Raw genomic sequence first — 14,618 nt, forward strand, 5'->3', positions numbered from 1 at the left:
TTCTTTAAAGGCAAAAGCAAGTGCCACCTGCTGCCAAAAGTCCTCCTGGGTCCTTCTGCACCCTGAAACTCATTTGGTATTTGGTTTGTGTATCTGATAAACCACTTCCAACACATTTTTGTTTTGTCATCTGAAATGAGAAACTGCTGCTCTTAGAATCAGGAAAACATGAGTTCAAAGCCTGCCCAAGACACTTATTAGCTGTGTAACCCTGGGCAAGTCACTTAACCTTTATCTGCCTCAGTTTCCTTGCCTGTAATGGGGCTAATAAAAGCACCTACATCCTGGAGTTGTTATGAGGATCAAATTAAGTATCTGTGAGCTTTAAAGTGCTATATAGAAATATTAGGATGACAATCATTCATGTTCCTGTTATAGCTATTCTTTAATGTCTCAGGCTTTTTCTGCTTGTGGCTGGAAACGGCTGAAACAATATTACCAGCCTCTAGGGCTGTTGGTGAGGTTCAAGGGAGACAATATTTGTAAAGTTCTTTTCCAACCTGAAAGGGCTAAAGAAATGTCGATTACTGAGGAAGATGAGGATGAGAATGGTGTGGTCCTGTCCTACTGCCCTAGGATCAAAGGTCTAGAGATGTGAGAGATGCCAGGGTACCTAAGGGAACATCTAGTTCAACTCTCTCATTTTACAGACGAGGAAACTGAGGGACAGTGACTTTCTCAGAGTCACACAAGTCTAAGTGGGAAAGCTGGAATTTGAATCCACCTCTTCTGACCATAAATCCAGGGCTCTCTCCACCGTCTCTTCATAGTGCAGAGGCTTAGATGTAAGTAAGCTTCATACCTAATGAGGTTAGAGTTGGGAGAACTGGTTCATCAAATGTGAAAGAATTCACTTAGACCTTCTCTGTAGCCATTGGGAGCTTTATTGATGCAAAAGCAGCGGGCCTGAGATTTAGCAAGGAGCTAAACAAAGGCACTGATGTAGGGAAGGGACCAGACTTATATAGACAAAAAGCTATACAGCCTGTAGGATGATTTTAGGGTTTCTTATGGGGGTTGGAGATTTAGGGATAGGATAAGGACACAGGTAGAGGACAACCAGTGACACATGATAAGGGAGACCAGAATTTGGAATTTTCATGATCCTGGATGGGGTAGAGAAAGAATTCCATGGCCCAGGGTAACAGTAAGTTAGGTAGCATTTCAAGATAAGAGGAGGAGACTTTAGGGGCCAGGGAGAGAGAAGCTCATCCCTTACGTCACCTTTGCATCAAGAGACTTTAAGGCTTCTTCAAGTTAGAGGACAAACCAGGGAAAAGGCAACTTCGCTTTTAGGACATTTTGCATCCACATCAATACCTGCCTCAGCGCCTACCACATTGCTCCGTTTAAAAAACTAAAATTGTGCCTATTGGCCAAGTAAGAAAGCAGCCCAGAAAGATCTCCAATAGACCAGGATGTCACCTAGTCCCGAGGTTTTAAGCTAAAGTAATACCTAGAATAAAAGGAAGAAAAAAGGTAGTTTTTTTTTCTAAAGTTAGCAGCCAGGAAATGAGAAAGAAACCACAGCTCTGAATAAGGATTGGGGGAGGGGAGGGGGGAGGTCCCCCCTTTCCTTTAGCTCATTGACCATAACAACTGATGAATCCCCAGAGTCATGCCCATGCGCAGTGGGGTTCAAAGTAGAGTAAGTGATTCATGTGGTGTGGTCCTCTCCCCCACAAAAACAAACACAAAACATGCATTTATTTCTAGATGAAATGGAGTTTAAACGAACATCAGGTCAAGCCTGAAGAGAAGAGGTGTGTGTCTTTTTAAGCACCGGCTCTCAGTATCTGACCTTCCCTTCCTTCCTTCCCTCCCCCCACTCTCCCCATCTCCAGCCACCAGGGCTCTGAAGCAGCTGGGGCCCTCAACTATGAGATGCAAATCCGGGGGCCCCTAATGAAGAGCCTTCCAGTACCTCTGTATCTGCCCACCCTCCGGGCCTGGCTCCTCCTGCAAGCCTGCCCATATCCTCCCAGGATCCCAAAACACTAAGGTTGGAAGAGATGGAGGCTTATGTCACAGAGGAGACAGCTGAGGCCCAGAAGAGATTTGTCCAAGGTCACGCAGGGCTTGAGTGAAGGTCTTCTGCCTCTCAATGCCTCTTTCTGTGACTTTGCTCCCTCCTCTGGATTCCTGCAATACTTTTTATCAGTGTAATAACGAAACAACAAACAATAACTTAATGGTGTCCTGCATTGGGACCAGCCCTCTATGGTTGCCCAGAACTGTTATTTAAACCTGTTCTAGTTACTGACCTTTTCATATGGCCATCCAGAGCTGCTACAGCTTTTCTCCCTATCTAGATCAGTCATTCAATCAACAAACATTTATTAAGTCACTACTATGTATAATATACCTCAGAATTGTCAGTTTGGGTACAGTGGGAAGAGTCCTAACTGAAGTTAGAGAACCTGATGTACCAATCTTCCCCAAGGCATACTCCCCATTCGGGCTTGACTGCTTTTTTTGCCCCAGGCCTCAGTTTCTCCCCTTCTCCCTGTAAAATATTCACTCTGAACTTGGAGGCCCCTTCCAGCTGTAAACTTGTGCTCTCATTGGGAAGCAGGCTGGGGTGGAGGAAAGGCTCCAGGCCGGCCAGGTTTAGTCCTGCTTCTGCCCCTTGCCTGAGGCCCCTGCCCCCTTTCTTTTTTTTTTTTTTATAAATTTCTTTATTTATTCCCTGCCCCCTTTCTTAGCCTTGCTTTCCTTCTCTATAAAAATGAAGGGGTGGGGAGGGAGGGCTTGATGGGCTTTGGGGTCCCTTCTACCTCCCCATCTAGTTCCTAGTAAAGTTAAGACAATTGACGCATGGACACATTCTAGCAAGCCACCCCTTCAGCTCTTGGTGCCATAGGCAACTCCCTGAGACGGGAAGTTCCAGAGAAGGCACCTGTATCGGTAGAGGGAGTTCCTTCACCTGGGTGCTCCATCTATCAGTGATAGCCCAAGCCCAGTTCCCATTCCCGCCATAGGGTTCAAGGTTCTGTACACAGAAGGTGTATAGGAAATCCTTTCTGAATGCACTCGAATTTTAAGAGATTTTTTAAAATGTAATATAACTTTTTGGTAACAGGGATTCAATAAAGATTTGTTGATTTGAATTTGACTAAATGAGCTGTTAAGGCTCTATATATACAATAAATTTTTATGTTGGGAAAAATGACTTTGCTATAGCCTTGGAGGTTTATGAGGTCCCACTCTACACTCAGGGACATGACATGATGGAGATTCAGATGGTCAGTTAATAAGCGTTTATTAAGCACCTACTGTGCACCAGATTCAGAATCCAGCTGGAGAGAGAACCTTTCAGGGTTCCCTGAATCTGGCTAGTATTGTCCCAGCCCTGGGGGACAGGAGACTATCAGACCAATAGCTGGCCCAAGCAGCATTTCTCTCGAGGTCACCTGCCTGAAGAAGAGGCAGCCCTTGTCAAAAATGAAGCCCTTTCCTGGATTCCACTGTGCTGAGTGCTGTGAAGCCACACAGACCCCCAAACTGGGCAGGGCAGGGAGGTTGGGGAACAGTCTGGGCTAAGAAGTGAAAGTAGGAAGTGGGATGCCCTAAGGCGGCATTAAGAAGCTGCCCAGTCTGGAGGGAGTGTGGAGGGCTTCAGGGAGAATGAAGGGTCCTTGTTCCTGAAAGATAGTCGATAGTCCAGGCAGACAATGAAAGGCTTCGAATGCCCCAAAAGGCAATGATGTATTTGATTGTGGAGGCAATCTTCCCTGGGCCTCAGTATTCCCACCTGTGAAATGAAGATAACCCTTGGACAACCTACCCACCTGTGCTTTTGTGAGGAGCAAAACTGGGATAAAGCACTTGGTCATTATGGGAGATCAGCAATTTATCGGTGACTTTGACTCTTGGTGAGCTGTGTAGGAACTCACCCAGGGTCACACAACCAGTTCAGAGGGAAGCCTGGAATCCGTTATGGCCCACTGACTCTCATCTTAAAAAGAGAGAAGGTCCTGGCTCCCACTGGAAGGGACCCTCCTTTTGGCAGTGAAGGCCGTGAGGCCCAGAAATGGCTTAAGTTTCTGGCCTGCCTCTCAAAACTCAGGCTTCTCCGTTCCATTAAACCTTCTCTTTCTCTGTGTCTGTCTCTGGCTTTCTGTCTCTGTCTCTCGTTCTGTCTCTCTCCTGGGCGTCCTATCTGGGCACCCCGTCCTTCTGTCCTATTGTTTCACCGAACCATCCCTTCTCTCTTGAAGAGGCCAAGGGCTCATGGCCCTCATTACCAATTAATACTCCGGCATTAGCTTTCCAGTGGTCTCTTAGCATAGACAAAAGTCTATGCTAACAGGACATGTGGCTGAGCTAAGTAGAAGGCCACTCTGGGCCTCAGGAAAGGCAGCTCCCAGACACAGATGGCAAGGGAGGTTTCATCGGCCCAATTAATTCACGAGTCATTTTTTTCAGGGCAGGAAACACAAAACTGTATTGAGCTGTGGGCAGGCTAAGAAAAGTTACTCATCACAAAAATACCCAGTCATTCTTTAGTTTTTGGATGATTAAGAAACATCTAGACTTTCCCTGGGCCTCTTTCAGACACAACAGCTCTCAAGACCATTAATTAAATCTTAGAGGGATTTGTTCCCATCTGCATTGATGGGGGAGTGTCCACGTCTGGCAACAGACTCAGAATCCTGGCAGCACTGGCCCACTTTTTTGTTACCTTTTATTTCACTAAGCTCCTTTCACTCCTGGTGACAGGAGCAAGGGCTAGCCAACCTTACTTAGCCTTCTGCCCTTCTGCAAGGGCCCTCCAAGCTCCACCCATCCACCCCAAGCATCCCCACCTCTATCTACTAAATGCTCAAGTCAGGTGCCCAGGAGCCGACTTCCAAGGGGGTGGGTCCCAATTCATCGCCTCTCCATAAGCATTTATAAATTCCTACTACGTGCTAGGAAGGCAGGAGATAAAGGACTGAATAAACTACGAGAAGCTGCTCCGGGGAGTTTAGGTCTAAAATAGGGTCATTTACATAGATCGGGAAAGGAAATGCAAATCCCTGGGCGAAGGAAATTGTCGAGTGAGAAAGCTCCACCTAGCAATGCAGGTCTCCCGCTTTTCTGCAAAGTAGAGTCTAGTGAACTGAAGCTTCAGTCACTTGTCTGGGTCACACAGGGTTGGGATGGGCCTTGGAACTGGGTGGGTGACACATGAAAAGACTGAAGAAACAAAGGTTCGGTCACCGAGCTAATCGATTCATTATAAGCAATTCATGCCTACTGGGACCAGATCCCCTCACCTTAGGGCTGGACCCGGAAAACCGGGCAGACAGAATTTTAAACATTAAAACAACTCACCAACAAGGCCAGTTAGTTAAAAGGAAACAATATCACATTAGGTCATTCTAAGAAAGATCAGGGAGGAGGGGCAGAATGAACAGGTACAATTCCCCGAATTCAGAAAGAGGGGTCCCACCCCCCCAAGTGGCCATAGACGATCAAAGGAATATCGAAATGGGAACTGATTGATCAGTGTGGAGCCAGTTTTCAGATAAGACACACGAGTTTCTTGAGATACACAAGTGGGAGAAAACTCTTTGCACTGATCTTTGGATCTGACAGTTTCTGGTCAGTATAACCTAGGTCCTTGGCTAAGGGTCCCTGAGCAGAATGGGCCTTGGGCAATGGGATAAGGACCAGAGGACATGAGATGTCAGGGCTGGAGGTGTCTTTGGAACATGGGACATCAGAGCCAGGAAGGACCAAGGACACTGGACTCCAGAGGACACCGGACGTCAGAGGACACTGGACATCAGGCTGGGAAAGACCAAGGACACTGGACATTCGAGAACATGTCAGGGCCGGGAAGGATGCAGGACACTGGACATCAGAGGATACTGGACATCAGGCGGGGAAGGCCTGAGGACACTGGACATCAGAGGACGTGCCAGGGCCAGGAAGAACAAGAGGATATTGGACGTCAGAGGACACTGGACATCAGGACCAGGAAGGATGGAGAACACTGAACGTCAGAGGTGCCCTCAGAACACCGGCCGGGTAGCCCGAGTTTCTTCAGTCCTCGGGACAAGAGTGTCCTGGTTCCTAGGACAGGGGAGGAAGCGCTTTAGAAAGTACACTTGGCAAGTGGGATGTCTGACCTAAAGTGACCCTGAGTTCGCTGTCCTTCACAGAGTAGGAAACTGAGGCCTGGGGGGGGTCGATCCTCCTCCCCCTGCTTCGTCCCCTCTGAGGCCGTCCCCTCCCCACCCGTGACCTTGATCTTGCCCCCTTCCCCCCCCCACCCCGCGCTGCAGAGCCCCAGGGCCCACGTGGGGGGGAGGGGGAGGAGGCGGGGTGCCGGGGCCTCGGCCGCTGATTGGCCGAGGGCCCTTGTGGGTGGGCGGGGCTTCCCGTCCCTTCCTCGTTCCTGCCACGGATGGGGGGAGGGGGGGTTGGAAGGGGGTGCTTCCTCTCGCGAGAGCTGAGCGAGTTCCGCATTTCGGAGTAGGGGGCTTGGGTGGGCGGCTCCGGGCGCGCGCTGGCTGGGGATAGTCGGGTCTGTTGGTCTGTGTGTGCGGGTACGGGGCGCCTTTGCCGGCTCCCTCGCTGGCCGTCCGGCCTCCGCTCCTTTGCCTCCTCCGGGCCCCCCGCGCCCCGCCCCGTCGAGACGAGATGAGCTTCCTCTTGTGAGTGTGGGGGCGGGGGGCTGCGGGGTAGGGTCTGGGGGGTCGGGGTGCACGGGGATGGGGATCCCAGGACCAGAGGTCTTGGGTGGATAGGGGGTCTCCAGGTTTCGGGGCCCTGGGGGTGAGCCTCAGAGCACCCCCCGCAGGAGCGGGCTGACGGGGCCGGGAGGCCGGGGAGCAGTGGGAAAGGAGCTGGCGGACTAGGAGGACACCGAGGGGAGCCCTCCGGGGGGGGGGGATCAGAGGGCGGAGCCCGGGGACCGGGGGTCTGGCAGCCCCGTGACTTCGGGGGGCTGGGGAGGGTGGGAGGGGTCCCAGCCTCGGCCCTTCTAAGGGTGGGAGTAGGGAAGGGAATGCGGGGGAGGCCGTGGGGGTCAGCGCTAAGAAAAGGGGGGCAGCCGGGGTGGGAGCTACAGGCCGAGAACTCCAGGGACCGGGCCCTTCTCCCGCAGGATCCCCCTCTGAGCTCCCATTGTCTCCATCGGCTCTCGTCGGGTCATTAATCACATCCAGCCCGCTGACCGCCGGCCATTGTGGCCAGAGCCGCTGCCCAGCCTCCTCCTCTGCCTCCTCCCCCAGCCTGGGGGGCCGGGGCTTCACCCCTCCTTCCTGACCCGCTGGAGCCCAGCCCAGAAGAGGAGCAGGCAGCGCTCCCCCAGGCTCCCCAGGGGAATTTCCTGTGGTCTTTAGAAACCAAACTTGTCATTGTACCACCCTCCGGAGAAAAGCCACCCCCTTCCCGGGTTCTGCCCCGAGGTCCTGGGGCTTAGCCCGTCCTGGCAGCCCTACTGTGTGCCTGGCGCGCTAAGCCCCAGGCAGCCTCGGGGAGCGGGCAGGCCGCGGCAGGGTCGGTGCACCCCTCTTGGTGTGGCTGTCTGGACCCCAAGTCTGGAAAGGCCTGGGCTCATCACCAATGGCTTCACCTTCCCAGGGCTGCCTCCCCTGCAAAATGACATTGGCCTGGAAAGCCCCTTCCAGCCCTGGGATGGCCAACCCTGTGATTGTGAACTCAGTCAGGCCTATAATGTCTTGTCATTACCAGGTCCCCACCTTAGAGTACAATGCCTGGTATATAGGAGGTGCTTAATAAATGCTTATTTCCCTCCTTTCTTGAATCCTGGCTCTTCTGATCCATGGCTGTGTCACCTTGGGACAGTCACCCTCTCTGGCCTAGAGTTTCCTTATCTAATCAGTGAGGGGGTTGGACCAGCTAGAAAGGACCCAAGGAGCCCTTTGACTTACAGATGAGGAAACTGAGGCCTAAAAAAGCTCGGTGACTTGGCCGAGGCCACACAGGTATATATGTATATTTCTTTTGGAGGGGGAAGGCAGGGCAATTGGGGTAAAGTGACTTGTCCAAGGTCACACAGCTAGTAAGTGTGTCAAGTGTCTGAGGCCAAATTTGAACTCAGGTCCTCCTGGCTCCAGGGCTGGTGCTCTACTCACTGTGCCACCTAGCTGCCCCTCACCCAGGTATTTTGGTAGCTGGATGGCATAGAGAACAGAGTTCGGTACCTGCCCCAGACACTTGATGGTTGTATGCCTGGGACAGGCTGCTTAACTGATCTCAGCCTCGGTTTCCCTGCAATAACCTTAACACCCCTTGTACATGGTGGTGTTGAGGCTGAAGTGAAATAACATACATTAAGCGCTTTGCAAACTAACCCTAAGCTGCGTACATCTATGTCCATCCTCCTCCTCCTCTTTGTTACTCTGAGGGCCCTTCTAGATTCCCCTCTGACAGTTCTATGAGCTACACCCTTAATCCCAGCCAGCCCTCATTATCTCATGCTTGCATCACTGAGATAGTCTCCAAGCTCCGTTCTTCCGGAGCCTGGACTCCAGGCTGACCTCTCAGCTATGGCCAGATAGCTTTTATAATTTCTCTGACCAGTTGCCACTTGTCTATTACCTGTTGGCTCAGGTTCAGACTTAGCCTGGCCTTCAAGGCCCTCCGTCAGCTGGCTCCTGCCACTCCAATACCCATCTCCTCCCTCCCTCAGCGCCCCCCCTCCCCCAGGTTCAGCTGTCTCCGGCCTCCCCACTCTCCTCTTACTGTCTTAACTCAATCTTTTCTTCCCGCCCTGGCTCCCTGGGGGCTTCCTTCCACCTCTCCTCCCCTGCAGCCTCACTTTTGTCCAAAGTTCTCTGGCCCTTGAACTTGAACACGAAAGCTGTCCCTGGACCTTCCGCCTTGCCTCCCTGCTTAGAGAAGAGGTCCTGTCAGGCAAAACAAGTGTCTCTTTCTTCCTGATCTTTAGGTGGTCACCTCTGTGGTGCCGGGGCAGTGTTGGGGACTCAGCAGTGACTTCACAGATGTTGGTGTGGGAAGAGAAAGCAGCAGGCTCTAGGAAGGAAGGAGTCAGGAGGTGGTAGGGCCCTCCTGGGTGTCCTTTGGGGAGGTTGGCTTTATGTTAAGTTAGAAATATTAAATTATTATTTAATAATAATGATGATGGTTAGCTGGCATTTATATAGCACTTCCATCTCATTTTTCCTTACAACAACCCTGAGAGGAGGTACTATAATTGTCCCCACTTTACAGTTGAGGAGACTGAGGAAGAGTTTAAAATGCTTTGACCAGGGTGCCTGAGGCAGGATTGCAGTTCAGGTCCAGCATTCTGTGCACTGCACCACTGAGTTGCTAGTGGAGTTGGAGAATACTGTATTTTTTCAACAAGCACTTATTAAGCTCCTGCTGTATACAAGGCACTGAGGATGCAAAGATCAAAATGAAGACTGTCCCTGCCCTCTGGAAGCTTGCATTCTATTGGGGGCTAGGAGGAGATAGCATTTACCCATCCACGTGGCTCCACAGTAAATACTGCTTGTAGTTCGCTTGTTTCTCCTCCTGGAGGGGGCACTCCTAGTTGTGGCAACCTGGTTGGGTTCTCTGCCAGTACCTGGGGGGACAGGGTAGTCAAGTGAGATGGGGCAGAATGGAAGCCCCTCGAGGACAGGGGCAGATTTCATCTTTGTCTCTGTATCCCGCTGTGTCGAGCACATGGCCATGCAGGTTTGTGGATTGAATTGGGGCAGCTCTGCAGAAAAATACCCACAGTGCAGAGTCTTCCCTTCCCGCCTCCTTGGAGTACCTGCCTCCTTCCATGCCTCAAGTTAGGGCTCCCTTTCATCAGTCAGGCAACAAGCATTTATTGTATAATTTCTAATTTATTTAATTTACTTTTTAAATTGTGAACTAGAAAATCAACAAATAAATGTTAGTGTCATCATCCAAAAAGATCAGAAAATGGAGCTGGGCCGGTATACCACCAACCTGCCACCTACAGCTTGTTCATTTTAATATCCATTACATCTAAAGTGGTAACAGCATTGCCCAAGTCTCTGGCTGAGCCTAACCCTGTGGCCTCCTCTGCAGTTTTTAGATGTTTCACTTCCTCTCTCTCTTTTTTTTAATAATGTCACTGTCACTGCTCTCCCCTTCTCATAAAAGTGTCTCCCTTTTAACAAAATGCATTTAAAGGCCTTTCTATCTAGGAGCCACAGGAAGAGAGCGCAAGAGAGAACAGAGGCAGGAAGAGCAGAGAGGCCTTATCTCTATGTGAAGAGGTCACATGGTGGTATCAGAGGACCTGGGTTCCAATCCTACCTCCACACTTACTAGCTGTGTGCTCTTGGATTAGTCCCAAGCTTTCTGTGCCTTAGTTTCCTCATATGTAAAAGGAGAGGCTTGGGCTAAAAGGGCTGTGCCATCCCTTTGAGCTCCAAATCGACAGGGTTCTTTTTCATCTAATAATTGCTGCACTTATTTAGTAGTCTAAGATTTGCTGAGCACTTTGCAAATATTCTTTGATCTTCACCACAGCTCTGAGACATAGGAAGGACAGAAGGAAGGAGTCTTTTGTTGTTGGAGGCAGTTGGGGGCTTAAGTGACTTGTCTAGGGTCACACAGCTAGCTACTAAGTGTCTGAGGCTGGATTTGAACTCAGTCCTCCAGATACCCGGGCTGGTGCTCCATCCATTGTACCACCTAGCTGCCCCAAGACAAGTATTTATTAAATGCTTATTACGTGCCAAGCACTAAGGATACAAATATAATGTCAGTGCTGTTATTTCATTTTACAGATGAGGAAACTGAGGCAAGCAGAGGTAAAGCGACTTGACCAAGGTTACCAGCTAGTTAGCATTTGAATCTGGATTTGAACTCAAGTCTTTCTGACTCCAGGCTAGCGTTCTTTATGTGCTGGTAGAGGTTAGGCCAGGTGGGCTCTGGGTTCCCTTCCAGCTCAGTGAGTGTGAGTGAAGCACTTCCTGTACATGCCTGCCAAGGTATTTACAAAACCTTCGCCTTCTCCCCCTACAGTAGTAGCCGGTCCTCCAAGACCTTCAAGCCCAAGAAGAACATTCCAGAAGGCTCCCATCAGTATGAGCTCCTCAAGCATGCGGAAGCCACTCTGGGAAGTGGGAACCTGCGGCAGGCTGTCATGCTCCCCGAAGGCGAGGACCTTAATGAGTGGATCGCTGTGAACAGTAAGTCCTTGCTCTGCGTGGCGGGGCTTATGGAGGGTCTTTGGCGTTGGGAGCTGCCCTTTGTTCTTAAAGTACAAAGTCCTATAAGCGTAGACCCATGGACAGAGGTGAAATCTGAAATGGACCAGAGATCAGGCAAGGGTGAAAGTGACCAGGGATGGGGCAGAGGTGAAATTGACCAGAGATGCTGCAAAGGTGAAATCAATAGGTCTTGGCACCATGTTGGGTTTGGGGGGTGAGTGAATGCGGAGGGGGCTAGAAGGATAGGGGTGCCCTCCACAGTAATAGGGAAGATGGGGATAGGGGAGGGGTTTAGGAAGAAAGATAATGAGTTCTGTTTTGGACATGTTGAATTTAAGATATTTACTGGAGATGGCTGAAAGGCAGTTGGATATGAGCCATTGGAGCTCAGCAGAGAGGTTGGGGCAGGGAAAGTAGATTTGAACATCATCAGCACAGAGATGGTCATTTCATCCATGGGAGCTGATGAGTTCACCAACAGAAGTAGTATAGAGGGAGAAGAGCAGAGGCCTAGGACAGTCCTGAGGGACACCTGTGGGTAGAAGGCATGGTCTGGAGGAATATCCAGCAAAGGAGACAGAAGGAGCAGTCTGAGAGGGAAGAGGAGAATGGGGGAGGGAGGGTCCAGAAAACCTAAGGAGAAGAGGATACCAAGGAAGAGAGAGTGACCAACAGTGTCCAAGGCTGCAGAGAGCTCAAAAAGAAATGAGTGAAGAGGCATTTTTCAAAATTTTTATTTATTTTTAGTTTACAACATTGAGATCTACAAGCTTTTGAATTTTAAATTTTCTCCCCCCCAAGACATCATGCAATCTGATATAGGCTGTGCATATACATTCATATTAAACAGATTTTCACATTAGTCATCTTGTAAAGAAGAATTATAACCAATGGAAAGAAACATGAGAAAGAAGAAACAAAACAAAAAAGAGAGCGCAAATAGTATGCTTCAGTCTACATTCAGACTCTGTAATTCTTTCTCTGGATGTGGATGGCATTTTCCATCATAAGCCTTTTGGGGTTGTCTTAGAACCTAGCATTGCTGAGAAGAGCCAAGTCTATCAGAGTTAGTTTTGCATGATGTGGCTGTTATTGTGTACAATGGCTCTCCTGGTTCTGCTCACTTCACTCAGCATCAGTTCATATAAGCCTTTCCAGGTTTTCCCGAAGTCCGCCTACTCATCATTTCTTATAGCACAATAGTATGCTATTACATTCATATATCACAACTTTTTCAGCCATTTCCCAGTGGATGGGCATCCCCTCAATTTCCAATTCTTTGCCACCATAAAAAGAGCTGCTATAAATATTTTTGTACATGTGGGTCCTTTCCCCATTTGTATGATCTCTTTGGGATACAGCCTTAGAAGCGGTATTGCTGGGTCCAATTGTTGCATATTTTTATAGCCTAAAAAGGCATTTCTTAAGTGTTTAATATTTGCCAAGAGCTATGCTCAGAGTTGAGAATAAATAGAAAAGGTGAGACAGTTCCTGCCCTTGTGGAGCTCATTTGATAGAGATGGCATGTAAAACTTCAGGCTCATGGAAGGGCCTGGAAAGCCTAAAGGGGCAGCCGTGGGGTGGGTGGCAAGGCCCAGGGGCCCTTGGGGTACATCAGTGGATCAGATGACAATGTCTGGGGCCTGGAGGCTGGAGGGCCAGGGTTGAGAGTCGGGCCTAGTGGACCCCATCACACAAGGAGGAATAGAGTCACTGACTTGCCGCCTTATTCATTTCAAAGAATCTGAATGGGTTCTGGGCACCCAGGGCCAGGGGCAGGTTCACAAAAGGGCACCCCTAGAGGTGAGTCTTCCCCCTCGCAATCAGAAAAGACCATTGAGTTTGTCAATCAGGGAATCATTAGTGTCAGAGAGCATAGTTTCAGTTGAATGATGAGGCTGGAAGTCAGATTGCCCAAGGTTGAGAAGCGGAGGCAGCAAGTCTAGACTGGCTTCTCAGGGAGGGTGAGACAGCTGACAAAAGCTAGCAGTGATGGTTGGGTCAAGTGGGAACCTTGGATGGATGGAGGAGACAAGGACGGATTCACAGGCAGCCAGGAAGGAGGCAGCAGGCAGGGGACTGAAGATAGTGTCAGCTTGGGAATCCCAGGGAGGCAACCTGCTGGGGAAGATGGGAGGAAAAAGATATGGGGGCACTCAGGGGTCAGGCTTGGCCAGGAGCTCCACCTTGTCCTGAGTGATGGGAGGGGAGAGGTGGCCTTTGTTTGGGGGCCAAGTTTGAGGCAAGATGTTCAGCTGCGACGGCCCTGGAGAAGAGGGCCAGGGGAGGAGAATAAGGGACAAGAAGGCTCTTGTGTGCAGCAGCTGGGGAGAGTGGGAGGGCCCGGCCGGGGAAAAGGGCCCGGCACAGATGAGATGACAGGAATTTGCCGTGGGCCCACTCAGCATGGTTTCCTCCTGCTCTGTGCAGCGGTACATGAATCCTTATGTCATACCCAGCTCTGGCTCCTTGAGCTATTTGGGGAAATGAAAAAAGAGAAGCGTTTGCAGGAATTGTCAGGCCTGCCGACTGGGCAGCAGCTAGGCCCTGGCTGTGAGAGGGGAGGGGGACCCTGGAAGGACAGGCTGGATCAGCCTCCAGAGGCAGCTGGGTTCTGCCCTGCAGGACTTTGGCCCTGGGGCAGACGGAATCCAAGACTGCAAATATCGTCATTTTTTCTAGGAAAAAATGACCTGATTTTTGACCTCCTCTCTCCACACTGATAGAGGCACTTTTTAATTAATTCGGTTCAGCAAGCTTTTATTAAGAGCCTCTTATGTGCCAGGCTCCCTGCTGAGCACTGGAGATCAGCTTCCCAATCTCGTGGCCTTTTCGCGGGCCTCGCTGCCCTCTCTGCAGCCTTTGACCCTGTCCATCCCTACCTCCACAACATGGTTTCTTCCCACGTCTGCAGACACCTTAAATATTGTTCCCCTCCTCCCCCCTTTGTGGCCCAGCCGTCCCGGCCTGCTGCCTGTTCCTCCATCTCTGTTGCCAAGCCTTTGTGGGATGTGCCCTTTGGACCAGCATTCCCTGTCTCTGGTCGTCCGGCCCTTAGGCTATGTCAGCTCAAGCACCCCCTTCTGCAGGAGGCCTGGCCTGGTCCCCCGAGATGCTCGTGCCTTCCCTTCAAAGGCTTTGCTTAGGGATCCTAGTGCCATGGGAAGAGCCCTGCATGTCCCTCCCCGCCCTGTCCCTGCACTTACGGTTAGGCCTGGGCCTCAGTTTCCTCACCTGTAAAATGAGGGGGTTGGGTAGATTCCAGCCATCAACTTGCAGGGAGGGGCAGCATGTTCCCCTTTGTGGAAAGGCATTCTTGTACTTGTGGCCAGGAGGTGGTGCCCATGACATCTGACTCACACTCTGGAGCCCAGGCTTGCTACGGAGAGATGTTGGTGATGACCTGATTCTTTGTTCCTTGGCCTCAGCACCAGGAGGACCCGGGTGTGAATGACGCCT

The 14,618-nt window shown here is 50.6% G+C and overlaps 1 protein-coding gene across 1 annotated transcript in view; it reads left to right on the forward strand.

The window, feature by feature from the left end:
• Nucleotides 1–6,399: 6,399 nt before the first annotated feature.
• The window catches only part of MOB1A (MOB kinase activator 1A), a 29,753-nt gene continuing 21,534 nt past the window's right edge, over nt 6,400–14,618 (forward strand). Inside the window, exons 1-2 of the mRNA XM_036750872.1 lie at nt 6,400–6,647; nt 10,972–11,138. Of these exons, the coding sequence (XP_036606767.1) occupies nt 6,634–6,647; nt 10,972–11,138 (181 nt within the window). The 5' untranslated portion in view covers nt 6,400–6,633. The remainder of the gene's footprint in view (nt 6,648–10,971; nt 11,139–14,618) is intronic.

This window comes from Trichosurus vulpecula, chromosome 3 (assembly GCF_011100635.1).
Source record: "Trichosurus vulpecula isolate mTriVul1 chromosome 3, mTriVul1.pri, whole genome shotgun sequence".
In the NCBI taxonomy this organism is placed as follows: Eukaryota; Metazoa; Chordata; class Mammalia; order Diprotodontia; family Phalangeridae; genus Trichosurus; species Trichosurus vulpecula.